This window comes from Pangasianodon hypophthalmus, chromosome 17, assembly GCF_027358585.1.
Source record: "Pangasianodon hypophthalmus isolate fPanHyp1 chromosome 17, fPanHyp1.pri, whole genome shotgun sequence".
NCBI classification, from domain to species: Eukaryota; Metazoa; Chordata; class Actinopteri; order Siluriformes; family Pangasiidae; genus Pangasianodon; species Pangasianodon hypophthalmus.
Window position 1 is genome coordinate 16812804 of NC_069726.1, and position 25952 is coordinate 16838755.

A 25952-nucleotide genomic window follows, 5' to 3' on the forward strand; every position below is an offset into this window, starting at 1 on the left:
GTGTGTGTGTGTGTGTGTGTGTGTGTGTGTGTGTGTGTGTGTGTGTGTGTGTGTGTGTGTGTGTGTGTGTGTGTGTGTGTGTGTGTGTGTGTGTGTGTGTGTGTGTGTGTGTGTGTGTGTGTGTGTGTGTGTGTGTGTGTGTGTGTGTGTGTGTGTGTGTGTGTGTGTGTGTGTGTGTGTGTGTGTGTGTGTGCGCGCGCGCGCCCAGCCTTTTGCATATAAGCCCCAGTGGCCTAATGGATAAGGCACTGGCCTCCTAAGCCAGGGATTGTGGGTTCGAGTCCCATCTGGGGTGAGTGTGGTTAGCAGAGTGGCGCAGCGGAAGCGTGCTGGGCCCATAACCCAGAGGTCGATGGATCGAAACCATCCTCTGCTAAGAACATTGGATTTTAATGCCTCTAACACAAAGAAGGCCTGGGTAGTTGTTTGGTGCATTTACCTGACAGTCGTGACTTGTAATTCCCAGACTCCAACCTGGAAAAACAAGGAAAACACCTCCTCAATTCAAAATTCTTACTCGTCAACTTTGGTTCTGAATTATGTGGCCATGAGTTTGCTCTCTCTGTCTCTGTGTGTGTGTGGGTGTGGGTGTGTGGTTGGGTTTTAATGCCTCTAACACAAAGAAGGTCAAAAATGTTGATCTTTTCATTTACAGTGAAGATGCATCCTGTGAACAGTGAAGTACTTCCTTGACATTTATCAGTAGACAGTTTCCAATTCTTTCTACTCTAAGTAAGGCTAAACGTAATAAGCCATTATTCAGGAGGATTTATTCATAGACCTACCATCCTAAAAAATCAAATTCCGCATAAGTAAAGCAAACTATAAGGCTATGGCACTGGCCTCCTAAGCCAGTGATTGTGGGTTCGAGTCCCATCTGGAGTGAGTGTGGTGCATTTGTGAAATTTTTCACCTGAATATATTCATTATCTGTTTTCAACAAGACATGAAAGTTCTTGATTACTTCCCAGGAAGTGGCTCAACTTGCCCATCCCTACCTCCACACCTTATACAGCAGAATATCACAACAGATGACACATTAAGTAGGCCATATCCAACAGGCTGCTGAATGAAGCGTGGGATTAGTCTAGTCTAATTTGTAGCAGGGAAGAAAAAGAGGCTGGAAATATGCCACCATCTGACATCATCTTGTCAACCAACACAGAACGGGTCTGCCTATTAGCATCAACATTGCCTGAAAACAGAATATAATCATAGAAAGCATAAAAACAACACTGAAATACTGAAATACTTAAAACAGAGATGGGATCAGTGTATTTTATTTCCTTTTCTAAAATTTCTACAAACATAGAAATTTGGTTTTGAAAAAAGTGAACTCAGATTAAAGCTGCAATTTTAGCAAAACAAGTATCAAACTGTCTAAAAATGATCTATCACATTCAACATCTTTACAAAAAAATTACAATATAAATTACTGACAAAATGAAAATCCTGAATGGGAAAACAACAGCAGTTTCCTCAAACAATAAATAGTATGATACATGGCCTATAGTTTCAAATACCAGGCAGTACAGTATTGCTAGGACATACCACAGAACTATACACAGTATATCCACATAATACATGGTTCTACTCATCAGACCCCATTCTTGAGGGACCTTAGCCTTTTATTTAACCAACCATCCTTTTACTGAACAAATCTGAACATATTTGAACAAGGATTAATGTGCATTTGCCAAATAAATCCCCAGTGTACCACTGGCCTTAACACAGTTGGTCTTCACATAGTGCTTGACAAGCTTGTGCCATAATCTGTAAACACATAAAGAGCACCTTTTGGGCGCTAATCTCTTTTGTTGAGTTAATCAATTGAATCAGACATTTCTCAGGACAGACTGAGAAACACCATTTAATATTCCTAGTTATTGGTTTTTGAATAGATCTCTTTTCCATTATTGCGACTGCTGAGTGTTTAGCTATTGGCCAACACTGCTTGCTACAGGTACATACTAAGAGACAGAATACCAGGCAGACTGTAACAATTAAAGGCATTTTTAAAGATCTTTGCTCCCAGCAATCTTCGCAAAACAACCAGATGCCAAAACACTGCAAACCAAAATTATTCGTAACCAAAAACAATTTGTAAAAATATGTGACATTAACAACATTCTAGGAAATAAGCCCATAACTGTGACCAACCCCAATACAGTGCATGAAATACATTACAATATTCAGTCAGTGTGAAGTAGTACATTTCTGTTGAAAACTGGTGAAAATGTCTTTACATTCTTACATATGTACAGTGCTACAGGTAGCGAAAAGTCATTAGAATGTCAGAGAGAGAAACTGGAGAAGCACCAAAGGCCTGGAACCACTGAGCATATATACAGCATACATGGTGTACAACAGCAACATTCACTATAATGAGTAAATGCGCAAATGATATGGTAATGTTACACATTCGCGTTAAACAAAAGGAGTCGAAATATGTAATGTATTGAAGTTGGGGTGCTCCGGTTTGAAATTTTCAAGGTATGATTACCTTGTCTAAAAATATCACAGTTATCACGGTAATAATCAGCATTTAACGATGGTGAAAATCAAAGGAAATATTTACTACTGAATCTTTGCACATCCTTTTTTACATAACAAAAGCCAAAAGGAAACAAATAGGAACGATGTCCTAATTTTTCTTCTTTCTGCAGGATAAGATCTCCGCACGTCTGCTAAGTAATGTTGCCAGAGGATGTCTGTACTAATCATGATCGATTCGCATAGGATAAGCGATCTCTGTATGAATCACAGATAAGGGAGAGTCTTCCCTTCCATTATGTATGCATAGCCGTCACATTAAAAATTCCATGTGTGCTATATATACCTCATTTTAATTCAATATTCATTTATTCGATCTTTCTATTCAATCTTTATTATAAGCGCTTGTTGTAGGATTTGTGACCGTGGAAGTTAAGCTTGATTATTAGTAGGTCACATGATTATGACATGAACATAGTCTACCTGTGCTAGGAACTTTTCCTTAAAATCTCTTATATCATTAAGTATTTATCACTTTGTCATTAGAAACTGAAATAAAAAGTGTCTGTGTGGAAAATCTGTATTTTGAAAAAGTCACTTAGGTAAGGTAAGGTAACCACAGCTAACCGTGAAACCCTGACACTGTGACAACAATACACTGAACGATACAATAAAAACACAGGACATCACAGTTCAATGACAAACAAACTAAACTGCAATACCTGATGAATAGCTCAGTATATCCAGGCCTTAAAATAACATAAGGAAGAAATGAAATCAGCTGAGAGATGTTATATTCCAATATTCAGGCTCAATAAATATATGGTACATTCAATCAACACAATCACCAGCCTACCTTTCTATGTAACAAACTATGCATTATTTACACAAGTGGTACTACCATTCAGACTTACAGTATATTACATCATCGAGGCTTGAAATGGCTTAAAAAATTAGTGACATCTTCAACACAGCAAATTGAACATGTAAGCACTGTATGACCTACATTCATATAAAAATAATTTGCACTAATTTGCACAAAGGCCTCTAGCTCCTAAAAATTACAGCACTGAAAAAACATTACAATCTCTCAAGGAACATTAAGATCTTTGGGACCGATAAGACGTTACAGTAACTTTCCCGTAGTAAGGATGCTACTCATTTTAGATGAAGTCACTGAGAACAACCAAACAGTATTCATGTGTAAAACAACCAATGAGGCTTAACTCACCAGTCATACTATTGCAAGGTATCTGTAGCTCAAGAGCTCTTTTACAGTTCACCAGTGAATTGGGGAATTGAATTACTGAAATATGATAGAGCATTCTGAAGCATTTTCGATTCTGCAGATAGTGCCTTTGAAATATTCAACTCAAGGCACGTTCAGTTCAGCTTCAAAGGATTCGACTGGGGGTTTCTGTCATTCAACTGCATCATCTGTCTTTCCAATCAGTCAAGCTTGTCTACATTTAGACGTTGTCAGCTTTAGTGCCCCTTTGCTGTGTAACATTTTTAATGTCTTGAACTCAAGTGGCATCCGGTGAGGACTTGCGTTGGAGAAGTATCGGTACTTGAGCATGTCGTAGTAATGATACTTCACTGGATTTCCACTGGCGTCTTTTGGGAATGGCCAAAATCCGTACAAGTGGATCTCATCGCAGAAACGCGTGGCCATGGTGTACATCAGCAATCCGGTGCTGGGACGCTTGATATTTACCTTGTTTGTGAGCCAGTACCTGAGAAACAAATATATATCGATATTAATAAACATGTTTCATCATTTGGGTTGCTTTTCTGAATGTCTTCTTTATTCAGTTTTTCACAGGAAAGATATAATTACAAACCGCAGAACCGTAATTTAATTGAAAACATATACATGGTGTCCATAAATGATCTTTATCTAAATTTTATCCAATATAAAAAGTCAACCATGAGGTATAGAAAAACTGGGACTGTCCCATTTTACAGAGAAACACATGAAGTTCTGCTATAGAAAGCACTGATGTGGACATGTTGTGGCCCACATGGCAGCTACTGGATTATCACCTGGAAGGTTCGCTCATCACTACTGGTGATCATTGTGAATGTTTGCAACTTTGTTACTTTTAGAAGGAAACCTGGGGTTTGTGTGTTTGAATTTCCATAACTGGTAATTCTGTTTGTGTTTGTTAGTTAGTATCACTTTGGTATAAATTTTTTATTTGGTATCAATTATATAATTATATTATTTATTATTTATTATAATTTCCAGACAGCCTGTAAGTACATGCTTATTACCCTACCAAGTCCTTACTCATGCTCAACCCACCCATATTTTCTCAAAGTAGAGAAAACAGGCTACTTTATCTAGCTAGGGATCATAAAATGGAGGGGTAGCATCTTTCCACATCAGTAAAACCGCTAAAACACTGGATTGCGAGAGAGAGAATGAAACATCCCCAAAATGGTAAACCAATAAGGCAACTAAATGACAGGGCTTAAGGGGCTTTGTAAATTCCTAGCGAAGCAAGGACTTCCAAGTGGTGCAACAAGTGGTGCAACAGAAAAGAGGGAGATATTGGTCATGATCTCTCTCCTGTCAATCACAGTGACACTAGCCAATCATGGGCATCTGAGAGCTCATGTATGTGGAAGAGGGCAGACAGAATGAGCAGCAGTTTGGAAAGATGTGAAAGAACACAGAGGAAATACGGGTTAGACTTCACTTTCCCCAGCTGGTAGCTGTTGTGTGATGAGGAGAGCTGGCTGGTGGGTGAGAACTGGCACTGACCAAATTGGGGAGAAAATGGGGGGAAAATTCTAAAGACATACTAACTGCCCAATCAGGTTCCGTAACGTGCACCGGTGCATGTAAAACACATGACCTCTATGCTGTTGCAAAGAACAGCAGGTTGGAACAATGCTTGGGTAAGCAGAATTCTGTGTAATCATTCAAACCTAAGTAGCCCATCCAAAAGCTATGCTAAACTAGCTGCCATTCTTTAGTAAACTCACAAGAGTCTAATCGAAATAGATATTGCAAGATATAATTTTGGTTGGGATGTAATTGAATGGCAAATTAGGCTATAATTTGCCTGTCTTAATGATGTAATGCTCTACCGGCTCTGTGCCGAGGGCATTATCATGCAAAAACCTGGCCGTCTGCTGCCATGCATGCAAATCTGAAATTGCCAGTATGTACCTTGCATTTTAATAGGTGAAGGCTTTAGCAGGTTTTTAATCAGCACTGAATTAAAAAAGAGGCCAGGTCATAGACAATACAGCACTTTGATCATAAGGCGTTTTGAAGACAAAAAAGGATTACAACATATTATGCAGATGGTATACCAACTGAATATGAATATATTATTCTGAATTTTTAGAATGTTTAGAAATCTCGTCGGAAATGTTCACGGGGCATCTGGTTGAGTCTAGAGCTGTGCAGCGGGACTGGGATTCCATGGGACACAAAAAAAGTCAATCAAGCGGGAGGTTTTTTTCTTTCCTGAGGGCACGAGCAAGGTCAGATATGAAGCAAACAAAAACCACATTCATTAATAAAGTTGTACAGCCTTCATTTATTCATTCTTAGTAACTGTCTGGTCAGGGTCATGGCACTTTAAATTAGGCTACTAATTTAAACTTTGTTTAAGTTTTGGAAAATAGAACCAGCTAAATTTGTTAGACAATATCGCAGGTATAAACAAATTAATAACTGGAGGCACTGTATAGAGCCAGAATTCACAGACCATGCTGACAGTGTTTTCAGTGTTTAAACAAAAGTGCCAAAAAAAAAACCCCCACAAAAAAAACCCCACACACAAACCAAAAAAACCCTTCACATTTAGGACACGCCCACTTTGGATTTAAATCCAATATAGATATGGATATTTGAAGCACTAGACAGATGTGTTACACCTCTTTGTGTCAATTAGTTACGTTTGAACCTGGCCTTAGTGAGAATCAACTCACAGCTAGTCTTGGCTTTAGTTTAAAACCAACCGATGGTTATATTCCTATTCAGCACTTCCTTGTGGAACTTTCAACTGTTTCAAATGTTTATCTTCATTGTTTAGCATAATTGATGAGAACTTTAAATACCCTTTAAGTAGTCGATTCAATCTGGCCTCCAGGTTCAGACGCCCTGACTGAAAGCCATTTCCCCCTCTCAGAAGCCTATATTTAGCACTGATGCAGGCCAGTCTGAAGGTGTCATTAAAAAGAAAAAAGGGGCCTGGCTGCCATGGTAACTCACAAGAACATCTGATGTCCTCTTCACAAACACAAGGCCAAAACAAGCACCTCTTGATGAATAACCACTGGCCAAAACATGGTGAAGGATTTGAATAGACTGCCTAAGACAATCAGAGAGTTCTTTAGGAGAGTGAATGTGCCTAACAGGTCAGAGTAGCCTTAGTCTCATGCAAACTAATGTAAGAAAATTATACTTGAATTACTCTCTGCCCATGAATCTTTTAAGAGTGAGGCATGATGAAAGACTGAACGTATGATCACACAGTTTCATCAGAATTAGTCCTCCCCTCTTCTTCACTGAATTCTAAATGAAAATAGTATTTAAAACTACAAAGCTGCGTAGTTTGAAATCAGAAGATTAAGAGCACTTAGCGGCAGGCTCTTGTGTAATCACTGGGTTGTCTTTGCATACCCGCTGAGTGCTGCCTTTGCAAACACGCGCCACAGGTGGCAGCCTGCAGGCTATTTTTCATTTCAGGAAATGACAATCGGGATTCAGGAGCTCTGGGCTCTCTTCTAGCGAATATTGCCAGGCCTGGGCTTCATGCCAATTTCTTCTGATGGATGAACCTTTCTTGTGTCTTCAAACAATGTCTGTACTTTTGATTCTGCTGATTTGAGCGAAAACTAAAGCATCCAGAGACTTAATGATGAAGTGTATCATTGTGCTGGGATGTTTGATGTGTATCCTAAAGCTAAAGACTTCTGTGATACATTTACACAACAGCTCAAGAATTTTTGCCACTAGGTGATCTCTTTTTTTTTTTCCACACAAGCCAGAGCAATCACGTATCTACTCCACTGGCATCTCTGCTTCCAGGCCAATTTCAGCTGTCAAATTCCTCTCTCTCTCTCTCTCTCGCTCTCTCTCTCTCTCTCAGACTGGCTACTTAAAATGTTTGCACAGATATTTCCAGGATTCCTGAGATGCAGTTGAAAGTGTTAGGGTGAACTCGCATGCAAGGATTTGAAACAAATTATGAAGTGTTATCACACCAAACAAAATAGTCTCATGCAAAGCTTTAAAGTGGTGTTTGACAAAATCCTCTGTAAACATCTTGTCTTAAATTATCCTGCTGACAAAATAGATTACACAGATACTAGCAGCACCTGTAGGGTGCTCTCACATACACAGCATTTAGTCCATTTGTATCAGACTATGGTGAGTTTCTCCCCTCAGTGTGGTTGTTTTAAGCGGGTGAGAACAGAGAAATAACAACCAGTCTCAGACTGTCTGAGTGAGATAGTCTAGTTCCGGTTCCAAGCTAACTCTAGCGCAGTCTGATTGCAGTGAGAAGGTAATTCGGCCCTGAATCGACCAGACTGTAGGAAGTGAACCAAACATGCATTATGGGCATTTACTATAGGTATTATTTTTGTTTTGTTGGTTTGTATTATGGACAATACAGTGAAATTATGTGTATTAATTGTAGCCAATCGTAGGTGTCATGTATGCGGAAGAGGGCAGATTGCGCTTTCCTCCTTTTTTGAGTGTTTTATGCTGCCCTGTGATGCTGCTTGAGCAGCGGTTTGAAAAGGTGCAGTTGGCTGGGTTCAAGTGACTCGAATGAAGCAGGTTAGCCTTCACCCTCCCTGGATGGTAGCTGTGGTGTGATAGGGAAGAGGTTGGTGGGTGAAGAAAAAAAAAAAAACAAAAAAAGCACACTCACACAATAGTGCCAGTTATTGCCACATAATTAAACTGACCTTGTATAGAGAAATGTGAGATTTCATATTGTACATAATGTACTTATAGTTTGTAAAGCCCTGCATAGCCACATTTCTTCACTGTACTTTCATATTTTTTAATACTATTAGTACCAAGGGAAGAGCATGGAAAGTAAAAAGTTCCTTGTACAGTGCAACCTGCTACTCTGTCCATATGACAGTACAGAGCTTGAACTCAATGGGAACAGTCAGCTATTTCCTAGCTGTAGAACTGTAACATGTTATAGAAGGTCATAACAAAGATGAAACTATGTTGAAGATAATGCATACACACATACGCTAATAGTGGACATGCTAACAGCTTCAGCCACTAACATCCCCATTCACTATACAAGTAAAAGATGTTAGCAGTGCTGATATCCATTGCCTGCACAATGACTGGGATTAAATTAAAGCAATAGAGCATCTCTTAACATATCATGTGACTCACCCTCTAACAGCATGGACCAGGCGGAGGGAGGGGTAGGCCATGCGCACCGGAAGCTTCCTCTTGAGGATGAGCTCGTTGACACCCTCCACGTGCTTCTCTCCTCCCTTCACCATGAAGGCTGGAATCCACAGGACGCTGTCATTCAACAGACTCAAACGCTGCACGAAGAGCTCACGCACCGTCTCGTTCAACAGACCGCCGTACACACGCTGAATGACAGACGGGTTCATGGTGGTGAAGTCTGACCTTAAACCCACATCCTCAGCGAACTCAGCCAGGGGAGCGAGGTTACATCTGTGCCACAGCCGCAGGGAAAGACAAATGTTAGAGCCAAAATGAAAGGCCTTCAGGCTGCCTACAGGGCTTCAGTCATAAAGAAGTCTTTTTCTGCACTGAGAAAAAAAGAGGTGTGACACATCATGAAACTACAGGCTTTAGAGGAGTTTGACGACACCTGAACATCACACTGATACTATTTCATACGTAACAGCCTTTCTAAACACGAATGCGTGTAGCAAGTTTGAAATCACATTAATTCATTGTTTTATTAACTAAACTTTTATACAATATACATAGATCTCATCAACATAAGGCAATTTTAGATTTTCTGCTTCTGTTTAGCATTTCAAGCATTTTAAGGAAAGAATCTGCCGTGGCTGAAAACTTAAAGATACAGCTTTACCTCTGCATGTTACAAAAGCACTGACACTGGAGACTCCTTCCATATATGCTCATCACCATATCAAAGATTCTATGTTTTATTTGTTAAAAAAACAATCCATTTTTAAAAGAAAAAAAGAATTGTTTATTATTAGACTTCGATTATATAGAGTTCCTGCCATACAAGTCTGTGTAAGTTGTTACTATAGAAATGATAACGTATTAAAGCGAGAACATTAATTTAAACGTGTGATTTGAATTATAGCCAGCATTAACGTTAGAGCTGCTGTTATAGAAAATTAATCAACACCTTCTGCCCAAGCCATGAGAGAAATTATTTTATTTCTTTTAATTTTGTCAGAGCTATATAACTGTTATATAAAATTAAACACCACTTTCTGACCAAGCTGTGGTAGCAACTATTTTAATTATTTTAATTCAAGTGCCAGTGGGATTTGAGGGAGAGAAATAGCTTTTTAGAACATCTTTATTGCCATTGCACAAGTACACTGAAACTGGGTACAACGAAACTGGGTTTTTGGCCAGTTTCAGATTGCCTGGATAATATAGCTTTTTAAAAAGCAGTGTTGCTGCTTCACAGCTCCAGCGTTCCCAGGATAGCCTTTAATTTAATCCCATATTTATACATTCATCTTCACTAAAGGCTCTATCCTCGTTAAAGTCACAGTAAATCTGGAGCCTATCCCAGCAACACTGGCAACGCAGCAACATTGCTTTTTACAAAGACATATTCTCCAGGTAATCTTAAACTGGCCAAAAATAGCACTTCTTTATGTTCTGCTCTTTATTATATCATAGCATCATAACATAGACGCTGCTATTAGATTTTAATGAAGCACTTGGGTGAGTAGCAAAACATTGTGCTACATGGATTCCATCCAGATTTAAGCAAACAACCTCAAATAAGAGCCATTTTAAGAAAGGAAGTGCAGTCTGGGCTTTTATTATATAAGCCTTGTATTACTACTGTGTGAAGGAAAAGAACTGCGAGAAAAAAAACTCGAATATGAAAGTTTGGACTACTCTGACAACTCTCTGGCTTCAATCCATTTCTCCTGAAGACTGGATGAAAGCAGATTCATTTGATTATGCCAGCTACAGTGGTAATAAATTAACAGCTCAGCAGAGGTATGTTAAAATGATGCTTAAGTGATCTCTAGCAGCAGCCTGGCAGAGACATTTTCAGACAAGCTTTTACCAGTCAGCACTCTGGTGTCTTGGTCATCAGGGACAGAGCTCAATACCTGCCTAATTGAATAAAAGCTAAAGGAAATTACCGTATAACAAAATCATGGCTGTCTATCTCCTTCCCACATCCGCTCTTGAGAAGCACACCAGAGTTGCCCACCACAGCGCATGTCTTGAACCTTTTGTTCTTGAGAGGTGAGACCTCAGGAAGCAGGCTGTGCAGAGTGTGTGAGACGTTCAGCGTCCTGCGTCGGTCCAGAACGTAGTGGATGGTGTCACCAGGTTTAAAGCTGCTCTTGATCACGGACACGTCCCTCTCTGCATCCAAGAAGCGGAGGATGTCCTTCCTTGTAATTGAACAAAAGCACATCAGGACTGGCTGTGTTCCAAGATCAAGAAAAGTTCATTGGTGCTTAAATGAAATAGAGTGCCCTGAATAAGTATTTTCCAGAACTTTGTCCTGGACTTGTTTTGATACCTCCTTGGAACTTTAAAACTGGGGTCTTCCAGGAACAGGTGTATTTACAATGAGATCATGTGACACTTTAACTGCACATAGCTGAACTTCATTCATCTAAATATGTGACTTCTGATTACATCAGAACTAATTTATGGGTTTCACAGCAATGGGGGCGAATACTTATGCAATCACAACTTTTAAGTTTTTTTATTGTAAATAATTTTGCAAACTGTAGTTATCCTATAGTATTATAGGATATTTTGTGTAGCCTCATGAAATATAATCCCAGTTAAATCCATTTAGCTTCCAGGTTGTAACACTACAAAATGTGGAAGAGCTCTGGCAGGGGTGCAAATTTATGCATGTTACTGTATTGCTCTGCTCTAAATTACAAACATTACAATGCTGTGTTTATCTAATAAACACACTGAACGCTTCAGGACATTTTCAGTGTACATTTTAAATGTAAACCCCAAGCATGAGTCCTAGTCAGAACAACTATAAGCTTTCCATTTATTTGATACAGATCTCACTAACAATCTGTATGAGATGTTACAAGCGACTAATGAGGGAGTGTGTGTGAGACACCTGTCTGCGAGTGTCAACAAGACTTGACATTTTCCAAATGACACACTGCAGATAACACAGCGCTTAGTAATTACAATATGCTTCTTTCTGCTGCCACATGTGGGAACTGATAATGAGATTATACAATATATAAATGCAGCCTTTACTTGTGGCCAAAAGTCATTGGCTGGCTGCAACTTTTGGCTATTTACCTGTCTGTTGTCACAGATAGCATTGGCATAGGAGCGCAGATCAGTTTAGTGAACACCGACAGAGGGGTGTGACCCACGTACGGGTGTGATGGTCAGGTGTCCACATACTTTTGGACATTTAGTGTAGGTAATGGTAACGAATAATATCACAAAAACAAGACTTTAGTAGATTGCAAAAATAAGATCGCTGGATTTAAAAAATTTAAGGTAAGGATGCCACTAATGTCTTAAGAGAGTTCCTGTCAATTTTAGCCAACTCTTCCACTGACTGGATGCGATTCAGCTAGAGTATGTGGTGTCTATTTTGGGGTTTCACCTGCTGTTTCAAATAATCACACTACGGAATTGAGGTCCAGTCATTTTGCATTCCAGTCAAATTCACTCTCCTGAAAATCACACACAGATTTAGTCCTATGCACCCTGCGGTTTTTAACCTGGAACCCGGGAGTACCAGCGCTTGGACACAAAGTGCAAAAAGTAACCACAGAGTCTGGCCAAAATCTGACAATTTGGTTTTATGCTAAGATAAATTAAATTTGTTTTAATGCTTGTCCTACAGACGCTGTAGCACAAGGTGCTGCTATTACATGACACTTTCCCATCTTTTTTTGTGATATCTTTCCTTTTTGCCTTTCAACTTTTATTTTTAGCTTCAGGTTCATCCTCTGTTTGATATAGGGGGTGGGGAACGACAAGTGAAACATGCCCAGAGAGAAGATCATGTTGAGCATGAGTCACTACATCAGCCTTAGCCACGTCACAGCACCTCTAGTTTACATCATGCCACGTACCTCATGGCACAACACAACACAAAGATCAGTGATTCTGGTCGAAGCTAGCCGTTTTTAAATTCAAACTCTAAACATATACATCTCAATCCTTTTGTGATCTCCCGAAAGCCACTGTATAAATGCATGCACACACGCCTTTAGGGCTAGAACGCCCGAGTGTTAAATGCAGATGCCTTCTTCTTCTGATTGGTTAGATGTTGTTGGTCCACATCAATTTTTTTCTTCCTGTTTACAAACTTGGTGTGTCACAGAAGCCAGAGTTGTTCCTCTGAGCAGTTGTTCCTCTGAGCAGATATTGCACCTGCCTCAATGTGAGAGGAACTTATTGCAAAATATTACAAAGCAGAGTGGGTCAGCAGAAAGGAGAAACAGCCATTAGAGAAAATATGAGAAAAGCAGAAAGACACTTTTGTTTTCATTTTGGTGCAGACCAAATGTCCCCACAAGGACAGGAATGCCTGACAGTTTTAACTATGCGGCTGATCCTCATGAGCAAAAACTGCAGCTTTTATTAAAAACTAAAAGGCAAATGTTTACTTTTAGTTACTGAGTTTAAGGTTAGACTTAGATTCAGATGTACAGCATTAATTATCTACATTAATAATTATATCAGTGGAATGTCCTCACATGGACAGTAAAAGAAATGTGTGTGTGTGTGTGTGTCATTTAACGTGATAAAGCGAGTGGCTAGGACCAAACATAATACCCTCTTCTTCAACACCCACCTAAAACCACTGCATATAATTAAAGACAAATAACGTCTCTCATTAATTTGCATTCAACTCTCATTCTCCAGAAAATGCTAATTACCAGTCAAGGTTTTTTTTTTTAATTCACAGGTTAGTGTTACAGAAAACTGAATCATTAGCAGCCAGTACACCTGCGCCAAGAGTGCTCAAAACCAAGCAACATGAAATGCATCACTTTATGAGTTAAAAATATATGTGCTAAGAAAATGAAAGGATGGAGCATTTATCAAGACTATTCACCCATTTGGTCAATAAAATATTGATAATATTTAAACAACCTGATCTGAAACGTAGCAATGGTACCACATCGCTAATCCAAAATGTAGGCGAACTAAAAGATTTATCATAACTTGAAGCGATGCGCAACACTAACCACATGCGTGTGCAGGTTACACTCACCGTCCACTTTAATAGGAACATCTGTACACCTGCTCATTTATGCAGTTATCCAAATAGTCAATCATGTGGCAGCAGCGCAATGCATAAAATCATGCAGATACAGGTCAACAGCTTCAGTTTATGCTCACATCAAACATCAGAACAGGGAAAAAATGGGATCTCATGCTGTGGCTGTCTAGATTGAGCGTTTCAGAAATTGCTGATGTCTTCAGATTTTATGCACAACCGTCTCTACAGTTTAAACAGAACTGTCAACAAAAAAAACCCCAAAACAAATAGATAAAGTTTTCCCAATCTTCAACTGTCCAGTTTCAGCCTGTACAAGAACGACAGGAATAGAAACTACTGTGGGTTCTGCTGTTGTGCATACAGAGATGCTTTTCTGATCACCACGGCTGTAAAGAGTGGCTAGCTACGTTACTGTACCCTTTCTGTCAGCTCATATTTGCCCATTCTCCTCTGACCTCTCTCATCAACAAGGCATTTCTGTCCACAAAACTGACACTCACTGGGTGTTTTTTGTTTTTCACACATTTACATATCTTTCAGTGCCAATGCCAATATACAAATTTCTAAAATGTAAAATTGGTACTAAATCCACTGGGATTAGCAACATTATGACTACTTATTTGTATAACACTTTAGTTTTGCAGACAAACCATTAAAATAAAAGTCTGCTGAACCTAGTCTGCTAAAAAATAATTCTTACTAGTAGGTTTATGTACAGTATTTTAAGTTAATAAGTGTAATAAAATAACAAGAACATAAGAAAAGAAATGAACTCAAAGCAGTGCTATCTTAACCTTCTGCTAAACACGCTGCTATAATGTGTAATCTGCTAATTAGGTACATAATCATAGGACATATGTTTTTAGTTTTTTTTGCTTACACTATTGATCTCAGTTTTTTTTTTTTTAAATGCTGTTAATAGACATATCGTTAATGTTAGTTAATAATACAGTAACAGGAATGAAATGCAATTTAAAAATTGTATTCTAAAACAAAAAGTGCCACAATTCCTTCATTTTGTTCAAATGAATGAACTAAATTTGAAACGCTCTGTGATCTCTCTGTAATATCTGTCGAGCTGTATGTGCACTCCTGCTGCTTGATGTGATGCTGGTGCCTGATCCTGACACCTTCCAACTGCTGTGGCTCCTCTCACCCTCCAGACATGCCTGATTCATCCTGATGCTCTACTGCTGCTCTGTTCATCTCACTTCTTCATCTGGAGCTTTGTGCACTTGTGACTCACCTTCTGAGCTACGGATGGTCCCACATGGATACCCAAATGACTTGCACTTCCCAAAAATAGTTTATCCCCAAGTCTCACCCTTGCTTCAGTGGATAATCACATCTGAATAGTGTAGACTTGTACCTTCTACAAGCTAATGCTATTATCATAAAGACTGTCCTGTGTCAATCCCAAGACTCTTATTCACAATACACTCACAGCAAACATCCTTTCACACTTTATGCTTTACTCTTCTACCTTCTACCTATATACTGAAAAGATTTATAATCCCACTATCTGGTGACCCAGAAGAGGATGGGTTCCCTTTTCAGTCTGGTTCCTCTCAAACGTTTCTTCCTCATTTTGTCTCAGGGAGAGTTTCCTTGCCTCATACTGTTTCTTTCTTTCTTTCTCATTATGGATCTAAATCTATATCCAGATTTCTGTAAAGCTGCTTTGTGACACTGTGTATTGTTAAAAGGGTTATACGAATAAAATTGGATTGAACTGCATTGAATGAAAATAATTTTTGGTCACCATTGAAGACCTACAGGAATACCAGCTGGAGCCTATCCCAGGGGACTCGGGGCACAAGGCAGGGGGACACCCTGGATGGGGTGCCAGTCCATCGCAATCACACACACACACACACACACACACACACATACACACACACACTCATACACCCATTCCCCCACTATGGACAATTTGAAAATGGCAATCAGCCTACAATGCATGTCTTTGGACTGGGGGAGGAAACTGGAGTACCCCCGAAGCACAGGGAGAACATGCAAACTCCGCACACATGGGGTGGAGGAGGGATTTGAACCCCCAGCCCTGGAGGTGCCAGGCAACAGTGCTAACAGCTATTATTATTATTATTATTATTATTATTATTATAACACTCACACTAAGCTGACATGAAGAAGTGATGTGTTTGCAGGCTGAAAGCAAAATGCTTAGCCTGCATTTATCTTTTCTATGTTTAGCCATTTATGCTTATCTTTTCAGATTTAAAGTGATGGCTGAGAGATAAAATAAGCACACTGTGCATATATGCGCAAGCAAAGTGGCATACATTTATAAATGTGTGACCCAGGCAACTTTAAGCAAAGTGTTTGGTTCGTATCTCAGCAGTTTAATGTTTCCTTCTTTGAGTAAACATGGCCCCACACTGTGCACTATTCTTAGCATAAAAGACACAGGTCCTGTTCAACAGACACCTAGAACATGTCAGTCTCTTGGTTGGCAACAGACATTCACAACATATACACTGGGAAATATATACAAATTCAAACAACCGTATTCCTAATCTATAACCTTTACCCACGTCATATCTCTCTTTGTCACCATGTGCCCTTGTGCAAGCATTACATGTGGGCCATACTCACGTTCCCTATCCAAATAAAGTATTTGCATACTCCCACAAGCTTGATATTTCATAAACAGCTAATGGCTATTACAGCTACAGCTAATGGCTATTACACCTACATCCAACACTATCATAGCAAGGCAGAAAACTAGCATGGCTACATCATTCACACAGACACAAATAATGGTACTGGAACACTGTGTACTTAGTTAGCATATAAATAAAGCTACTATCAAATTTTTTTTGCCAAAACTAGCCTATCCTAACGAGCACAATATTACTAAACTATCTAGCTACCTAGTTTAGTTAGTATACAAAAAAGCTGCTTTAATACTAATCCTGAACAAGCAATGAGTGACTTTGCTAAGCAAATAGTGGCATGTAAATATGCTACAACAAGATAAATCAATATGTCAGAACATATTACTGTTAGCTAACTACTTTTCGGTGAATTAAAATGACCAAACCATTAGCCTCTGCTAACTTTGCTACAAGGGTGTAGCTATGAATTAATTTCAGATGGGATGATGAAATATGCTCAAATAAAATTGATTAATAATATTATATTGTTAAGACATGATCTACCATTAACCAGTCTTTCAAGATTCATAATGTTAATGACAGGGCAGATTGTCACCAATAAAATGTCATAAAAAAAACCCCAAAAACATAAACAAAAAAAACTAAGGGATGCATTCTTTTGACGTCAAGGGGTTAAATATAGAATATTAAGGATGACTCTGTTGACCTTTTATGAACATCATTATAGTGCAATTACTGTGCAAAACAATGTCATTTGACACAAATAGAACAGCTGCTCTGTATGTCTACGTTAACCACCCATGAATAAGCACTAGGAAATATTTCGGGGGGGGGGGGGGTTCCAACCACATATCCCCCCTTAGCCACACTTCTTGTTGTGATAGTTCACCACTTACCAGCAAGACTTCGCCGTAGAGGATGGAAACAAGGAACCAGAAGGACCAATTTATCTAACAATCGGCACTGTGCCCTGTTTTAATTCTTTCTCTTACCTCTCTTAGCTTTTGGCCTCCATGCCTATGTTTACAATCAAAAGGCATTTAAATATTTGTGCTGTAGGCCGGCAGCTGCTGCACTGTTAGAAACAAAGCAAAGGGCTGTAACTGGGCCGACCATTAATGACTTCTAAGTCATCTGATGAAATTAGCCATATCTTCTTGGTTTGTGCATTTCCCAGATCTCTACAAATTCATGAATAATGTGGATTGCCTTTCATATCCCATACCACTGACACACTGACACTGACTGGGGCAGTCGTGGCCTAATGGTTAGAGTCATGGGTTCGAGTCTCAGGTCCAGCAGGGATTGTAGGTGGGGGGAGTGAATGACCAGCGCTCTCTCCCACCCTCAATACCACGACTGAGGTGAGACCCTTGAGCGAGGCACCGAACCCCCAATTGCTCCCCGGGCACCGCAGCAAAAAAGGCTGCCCACTGCTCCGGGTGTGTGTTCACGGTGTTCACGGTGTGTGTGTTCACTACTGTGTGTGTGCACTTGGATGGGTTAAATGCAGAGCACAAATTCCGAGTATGGGTCACCATACTTGGCTACACTTCACTTCACAAAATAATGCAGTTGACTGTAAAGCTGTAATGCATTCAGTGTAATGCATGAAGTAGATTTCTTTGGCTTTCACTGTTTACTTCTAACATGCAGAAGGAACAAGCTAGAGTGGTTAAATGAAGTAACTGAACTCTAGGTATTGCTGTTATGCACACTTCCACTGTTCCTCCCTGCTCACAAACAACTCAATGATGAAATGTTCAGCAGTGGTGTCTGTGAGCAGAGACAACACTTAGCGCTAAAATGCCAGCAAATACATGAAATAAGGCCGGTAACCTCAATAATCATTAATGTCAGCACTCAGAAAGATTTGACTCACCTTATTAGGCCAACTAGAGTAGCATTGACCTTCCACCCTTCTTGCGTGGTCTGCAAATATGCCGGAAGGTTCTTGTGAAAGACTTTCTCGCTGCCATTGACCATTAGTCTTGAAGTACTCATTTCACTCTCTCTGCAAAAATAGCAAAAGAGCACATTGGAGTCACATAATTTCCCTTGGGGAAGTAAATCAGGTGTGAAATTCACATGAATAGGTTACACTTTGTTACTGCTTCGTCTTGTTGGTAAAAGGAAGGAATATTCCTGAATACCAAAGTACTGAAGATTGTCACCATTATGAGAGAATACCACGCCTGTTTTTCCGAAAGCACTGTTTACAACAGTTACGTATCACATTTGCTTTTCAGTTATCATTATTGTTCAGTTTTCTTTACACAGACATGTCTAAATGTGTCACACTTCACATTTAGACTTCAAGGCCCATAATATATTCTTATCTCACAGCTGTTGCTTTTCTTGCAAATCAATGCAATGAAGATGGGGCCAACATAGAACCCACATCCTGTTCCTGTTCCACATCCAGAACTCATCACTAAAGAGGTTCAGAAAATTGTTCAATTGCTCGTTTACTGCTCTTGGTTCCTTTTAACATAAATAATAAATTAAAAGGTCTAATATATTCATCTAAACGAGAATTAGGTCGACTAGGTTCAGAAAATGACAAAGAATACCTAACAGTTCTCTAGCAGAGCCTAAAGTAGTTCAGTCATATGTACACCACAGGAAACTGCATACTGTCTGTAACTAAGCTACCACCCACAGCAAACCTTTGGTAATCTTTTAAAATGCCAGCTCTTGTATTTGCATATTACTTTTATAGTGCACGAAGTACTCCTTCACGCTACACAGAAAATTACTTTTTATATCATGTTAATCTATGTGGCTAGTCTTATAACTTACACCTGAGACAGCACACAACTAAAATATGTGAAAACACTTCCTAGTTTACATAAGCAGGTATTGACTTGTTGACTGTAGGCCTTCTGTTATTCCTCCAGCATTCGCACACGCCTTTACTGTGACTCTCAGGCTCCTGGGTGTTCACACCTAAAATCAGTTACTGCAAGTGGATGATAGCAGACATTAAGGTGCATGTGATGGTGGCAGAGACATATAAGGCTGAATTCATGATGCTTGAAGGAAAAGACATGCCATTTCCTGGCTCTAAATTCACCTCGAATGTAAGGGCTGTACATTCAGGTTCAAAAAGTAGAAAGGTCTGTTAAAAAAAATAATTTGGCACTTTGTACTGATGTGGTTGCTAAAATCAGGCTGTAAATATTGTCTTGGTTAATCATTCTTCACAGTATTGGCATTTGCAATAGTGACAAGATACAAAAACCTGGAACATTCAAATGAGTCCTCTAACAAACAGCAATTGTTAGTGTGTTTTGTAACCATCTGAGAAATTCCAGATATTGAGTGTTTTTAATAAATGCTAGCATTGGTGTTATGCTAAAAATAATTTTGGTCAGGTTAACGCAGGGCAACTTCAGGTTTGCAAGTTATACTATAAGTATATATTTACTATATACTAAGTTTGTATCTATGACACAGAAGATGAAATCATTTTAATTTAACATTTGTTAATTTACTATATACCACACTGTTGTTGATTAATGTTCTGTAACTGCAGCTCTAACTGTAGTGTAACTGTGCTTGTTCAAACACGATAGCATTTCTATAGTAACACAGGGATAACTACAGCGGACACTGTTTTCAGTGAGGAGATGTTTATATAGCATTTTCGTAAGGAGTCTCCAGCGTCAGTGTTTTGTAACAGCCAGAGGTAAAGCCGTAACTTATGTTTTCTGACACGAGAAAGTCTATAGGACTGAGGGCTTTTTGGTTTCTCAGTAACATAACTAGCTGCATTACTGTCTTATTGCCTCCAACAGAGGTGGTGTGGAAATGACTGTATATAGCTGCTGATTTTTTAATGAATAAAAAATTGTTAGTGCTCCAAATTACTGTAATATAAGAAACGTTTAAGACACTTTGGGGTGTGCTCAACAACAATCAATTGTTGTTGATTATTTCCAATAAAACCACACCCATCGTATTTTATTCCTTACTTGAAAGAAGTGCAATATTTAAACTTTTTTATACATTTATTTCACACAATATATGTTGTATGGAAATGCAAGGTTTTGACAAAATATCATGTGGAGATACCATGTCACCATTTTACAAGCAGCTTTCAACAGCTTTTGTTCATATTCATAAACAATGTCTAAGTAAGTTTTATTCTGACAGTCACATATTACAATAAATAGTTATGATGGTTATCCTTTACTCCTCATGCACTAATATCAGTGCATTTATTGTTGTCTCCTTATAAGAGACATTCATAATGGCACATAAGTCCAATGGTAATAATATCTGAAGGTGGATTAAATAAAATTACGCCCATAATTTCAGTTACACAGTGATAGCCATGGACAGTCAAGCTGGGAAAAATGATCTTCCTGTCACCTCTGTGAAAATAACAAGTGTGCCAAATTACCTTAGACTATATCTTATTAAGTATGTTGATTGAACAGTGTTGGAAAAATGTGTCCATAAGTATAACTGTAACTAGGAATACTGTCTGCTCTGCCACTCATCACAATTCTAAGAGCTTTAAACCACCAGTCACTATTTGTAGCAGTGTTTTGTAATGTAACATAGTAATACTTGGTGCCATAGAGAAGCATAGTTAAACATATTTTCTGTGTAATAGCAGGTAGGAAGTAACAATCTGAATCTGTTCATACTCCTGATTGTGATGTACAGTAATCTTGAGATAATTTTACTGGTTGATATGTGTCATCAAATTTCTCTATAGTCTTGCTCACACCTCTTACAGGAAACTGTAACTACATTTTTGGTAAACAGCCAAGCAGGCCGGCCTGAACCGACATTTTTGCTCATAGCCTTACTGCTGAAATGTGGGAGTGCATTGAAGCACATCTGTACAGATGTGTACACACATTTTGCAGTCACTGTCTGTCCTGCACTTAACTGGCTTGCATATTCTCAAAACACAAAGACATGGAAAACCAAGCAAAGTATACAATTCAGTCATGTTAATAAAAAACACAAGGAGCCTCTTAAATCCCTTACCACTGACTTGAAAATACACCGCCCACAATGATCATCTGATAAAATGAGGCTTGTGTTGTTTTCCTATGTTCTCTTTTCCTTGCATATGAATAAAGTGAAAGGCAACCTTGCTGCTCATCAGTTATGGAACACTAACAGCTGTGTGATTAGTGTCCTTGGCGTGAGAAGGTTGGACAGATAATTTCATAAGCAATAGATTTCAAGATTTTATTTCAAATAATTCTGGATATTTGTCTTGGTTCACTGGACAATGTGCATTTTTCTCTCCATCTATTTTTTTCTCATCATGAATATGAGGTGTGGAATTTTCTAATGCTTTAATTACTACCTCTATCTTCTACTTTTTAAATGTTTAACCTTAATTTTGTTACATGTTATAAGAGTTGTGTTTTATTCTTTACTTGAAAAACTGTACAATATTGAAACCATTGTTATACATTTATTTCACTATTATATATATATATATATATATATATATGTATATATATATATAAATACATACATACATACATACATATACACACACACTTACCATACACTTTATTAGGAACACCTGTATACCTGCAGATTCATGTAGTTATCTAATCAATCAATCATGTGGCAGGAGCACAGTGCATAAAATCATGCAGACACAGGTAAACAGCTTTAGTTAATGTTAACATCAAACACCACAATGGGGAAAAGTGTGATGTCTGTGGTTGCTGGTGCCAGACAGGCTGGTTTGAGTATTTCAGAAATTGCTCATCTCCTGGGATTTTCACACAACAGTCTCTAGAGTTCACACAGAATGTTGCGAAAAACAAAAAGCAGCGAGTGAGCGACAGTTCTGTCGGTGGAAATGCCTTGTTGATAAGAGAGGCCAGGAAGGATATAGTAACTCGAATAAACACTCTTTACAACCGTGGTGAGCAGAAAAACATCTCAGCATGCACAAAACAATCTGAATGACTTTTCTGCAATGCACTGCTGCCATATGATTAGCTGAATAGATAACTGCATGAATGTGCAAGTGTTCCGAATAAAGTGGACAGTCAGTGTGTGTATGTTTTATATATATATATATATATATATATATTTGTGTATGTGTGTTATATACGCGATCAGCCATAACATTAAAACCACTGACAGGTGAAGTGAATAACATTGATTATCTCATTACAATGGCACCTGTCAAGGGGTAGGATATATTAGGCAGCAAGTGAACAGTCAGTTCTCAAAGCTGATGTGCTGGAAGCAGGAACAATGGGCAAGCGTAAGGATCAGAGCGACTCTGTATAGGGCCAAACTGTGACGGCTAGATGACTGGGTCAGAGCACCTCCAAAACGGTAGGTCTTTTGGGGTAATCCCGGGAGGCAGTGGTTAGTATCTACCAAAAGTGGTCCAAGGAAGGACAAGCGGTGAACTAGCGTCAGGGTCATGGGCGCCCAAGGCTCATTAATGCACGTGAGAAGCGAAGGCTAGCCCGTTAACGCTGGTTATGACAGAAGGTGTTAGATCACACAGTGCATCACAGCTTGCTGCATATGGTGCTGCATAGCCGCAGACCAGTCAGAGTGCCCACGCTGACCCCTGTCCACCGCCGAAAGTGCCTACAATGGGCACATGAGCATCAGAACTGGACCACAGAGCATTCGAAGAAGGTGGCCTGGGTGGGCACCCGGGTGCATGTGTGTCGCTTACCTGGGGAAGAGATGGCACCAGGATGCACTATGGGAAGAAGGCAAGCCGGCAGAGGCAGTATGATGCTCTGGGCAATGTTCTGCTGGGAAACCCTGGGTCCTGGCATTCATGTGGATGTTACTTTGACACATACCACCTACTTAAACATTGCTGCAGACCAAGTACACCCCTTCATAGCAACAGTATTCCCTAATGGCAGTGGTCTCTTTCAGCAGGATAATGCACCTTGCCACAGTGCAAAAATTGTTCAGGAATTGTTTGAGGAACAAGACAAAGAGTTCAAGGTGTTGACTTGGCTTCCAAATTCCCCAGACCTCAATCCGATCGAGCATCTGTGGGATGTGCTGGACAAACAAGTCCGATCCATGGAGGCCCCACCTTCAACTTACAGGACTTAAATGCGATACTGCTAATGTCTTGGTGTCAGATATCACAGCACACCTTCAGAAAACTTGTGGAGTCCATGCCTCGAGTCCATGCACAAGGGGGACCTACACAATATTAGGCAGGTGGTTTTAATGTTATGGCTGATCGGAATACATATGCAAACATATATATATATGTATAAATGGTTTTCTTACAATATTGAATTTGTATGCTCTAAAAGGTGAATTCAGACCCCAACATTCAAATATGTAAGATCTGCTGTGAAAATCTGGACATAATTTGACGTTAAAGGTTTGCATTCATTTATTCAGTAACTGCTTTATCCTGATCAGTGTCACAGTTAATCCAGAGCCTTCTGGGGGAACACTAGGCACAAGGAAGCTTTTAAAGTCCTTACAGGTTAAATGTTTTTAATTTGTAAATAGAAACAGAAATAAAATGACTTTTTTGATAAATTCTGATTCTGGCAAGGCTGACTGAGCTTACTAGCTGTGTAAGACATTTGCTGTGGTTCTGCTTCTGTTTTCTGATCACGGGGAATCCACATGTTTTGAACTGCCTTTTGTCCCATAATTACCCTGTTCGTAATCACCTACGCACACAAACACATCACACCACAACCACAATGTCTCATCATCGTTGTCTAGCAGAGAAGTGCATGTCAAGCTTCCTCTTTTTTTAGTCTCCTCTGAAACAAAATCAATATAATCAATCCTGTGACTTTAGGAAAATACTTCAAACTATTCTGAGTGCTGGTGTTATCTTAAGTGACTAATATTATTGCCTCTGTCTGTCAGGTGAGTGAAAAAAAAATGATATCATGTTTTGAAGACAAGTAGGAACTTGATTCTGCTTTCAGTTCTGGGACTTTCTGATTTACGAAGATCATGAGTTGCAAGCGCTGTGGGTAACGCTTCACATTAAGGGGGTTTTATGGTTTTTTTTTTTTTTTTTTAAATAAACTTCAGCATTAATACACCATAAGTAATGCTTCTAAATACACTCAATCCATGAGTAAAAATACATCCACATAAATTTGCATAAAATAAATTAACGCGTTGCTAAATGTTGATAATCGGCTTAACTCAGATATCTGGGCGTAAATACTGTAATCATCATATAATTCTGGCTCACTTGTACATTTTGCTAATTAAAAATTGCTTCAATTAGTTCATATACGATGTTGTGGACTTTTTTATTTATGGATGGAATAAACACGGATAAAATTGTTTAATGCATGTATTTAGTATTTGGCTTTTTTTTTTTTTTTTTTTGAAAAAAATACAACTGGCAATTACTTCTACATTACTTCTGGTGTATTAATGCTGAAGTTAATGGTTTGTTAAGGAACCTTAATGTCCAGCTTGTATCACAGTTTTATTGAAGACTGTGGTAGAAACCCTTCAGTTTTATAGCCACACTGGGACACTGAGTATATAATATCCAATGAAAGACAAGTGATTTCTAAATTTAATCAGAGGTTATACATATCCTGGAGGAGGTGCAGAGGGAAGTGGCCCAGTTTAGCCAGTCTGATGTATTGTAAAGTGTTCAGCCTATTTCTGTTTCTGCTGTAGGGAAATAAATGAAGCAAAACGTGCTCGGATTGGACTGCAAAGAGCTCGAAAGCAGAAAGAGTTATATAGATAAATATCTAGACATCTTTGTGTAAATCATATGAGGAAAGATTAATTCAGTTTCAGGTCGAACAAAGGGAAATAAAGCCTCATCCCATCCCAACAGGCAGTGGGGTAAACTGGAGGATCGGATGGAAGAACAGTGTGTATTGCTATATAAACTTCAGAGCTGGATATGAAAAGCAGACGTGGTGATGTTTTATCAGTAAGCAGAATGATCTCTCTGACTTTTCAGCCGTTAGAGAAGAATAACAAAGCGGGAAGCATGTGGTATGACTGCTGGCTCTATCACCAGCAGGAGGACGGTACGTGTCGCGCCTACCTTGTGAGTTGGGCTTCCTGATGCTCGGTACTTCTTGCTCTTTCTTTCGTCTTGTAGAAGATTAGAAGGAGGCCGATCGTGCAAATGGTCCAGCGTTTCCGCGTGAGGCGCATTTCGCACACGGAGCCCATCTGCATGCTTTAAACCGACCACTTCACCGTAATACTCGCGAGCCTTTTTCCTCAGTAGCACTCATGCACGCACGCACGCACACACACGCACTCACACACACACGCACACACGCACACGCACGCACGCTCAGACACATTCACACACATTACCCATTTACTTACTCAGCAGCTGCAGACAGACTCCACGAGCGCTCGCTTTTTTTTTTTT

The 25952-nt window shown here is 39.2% G+C and overlaps 1 protein-coding gene and 2 non-coding genes across 3 annotated transcripts; 2 read left to right on the forward strand and 1 right to left on the reverse strand.

Annotated features, from left to right (window-relative positions):
- Positions 1-222: 222 nt before the first annotated feature.
- On the forward strand, positions 223-295 carry trnar-ccu (transfer RNA arginine (anticodon CCU)). The gene has a single exon. It is a non-coding gene; the product is annotated as a tRNA-Arg (tRNA).
- A 9-nt stretch (positions 296-304) lies between these two features.
- Positions 305-376, forward strand: trnam-cau (transfer RNA methionine (anticodon CAU)). The gene has a single exon. It is a non-coding gene; the product is annotated as a tRNA-Met (tRNA).
- Positions 377-1249: 873 nt separating this feature from the next.
- Positions 1250-25952, reverse strand: st8sia4 (ST8 alpha-N-acetyl-neuraminide alpha-2,8-sialyltransferase 4). The gene is made up of 5 exons (XM_026942058.3): positions 25614-25952; positions 18462-18593; positions 10843-11100; positions 8885-9178; positions 1250-4229 (listed from the first exon to the last, which is right to left on the reverse strand). Exons 1-5 carry the CDS (start codon positions 25748-25750, stop codon positions 3947-3949), a joined length of 1104 nt encoding a protein of 367 aa, XP_026797859.3. The 5' UTR covers positions 25751-25952; the 3' UTR covers positions 1250-3946.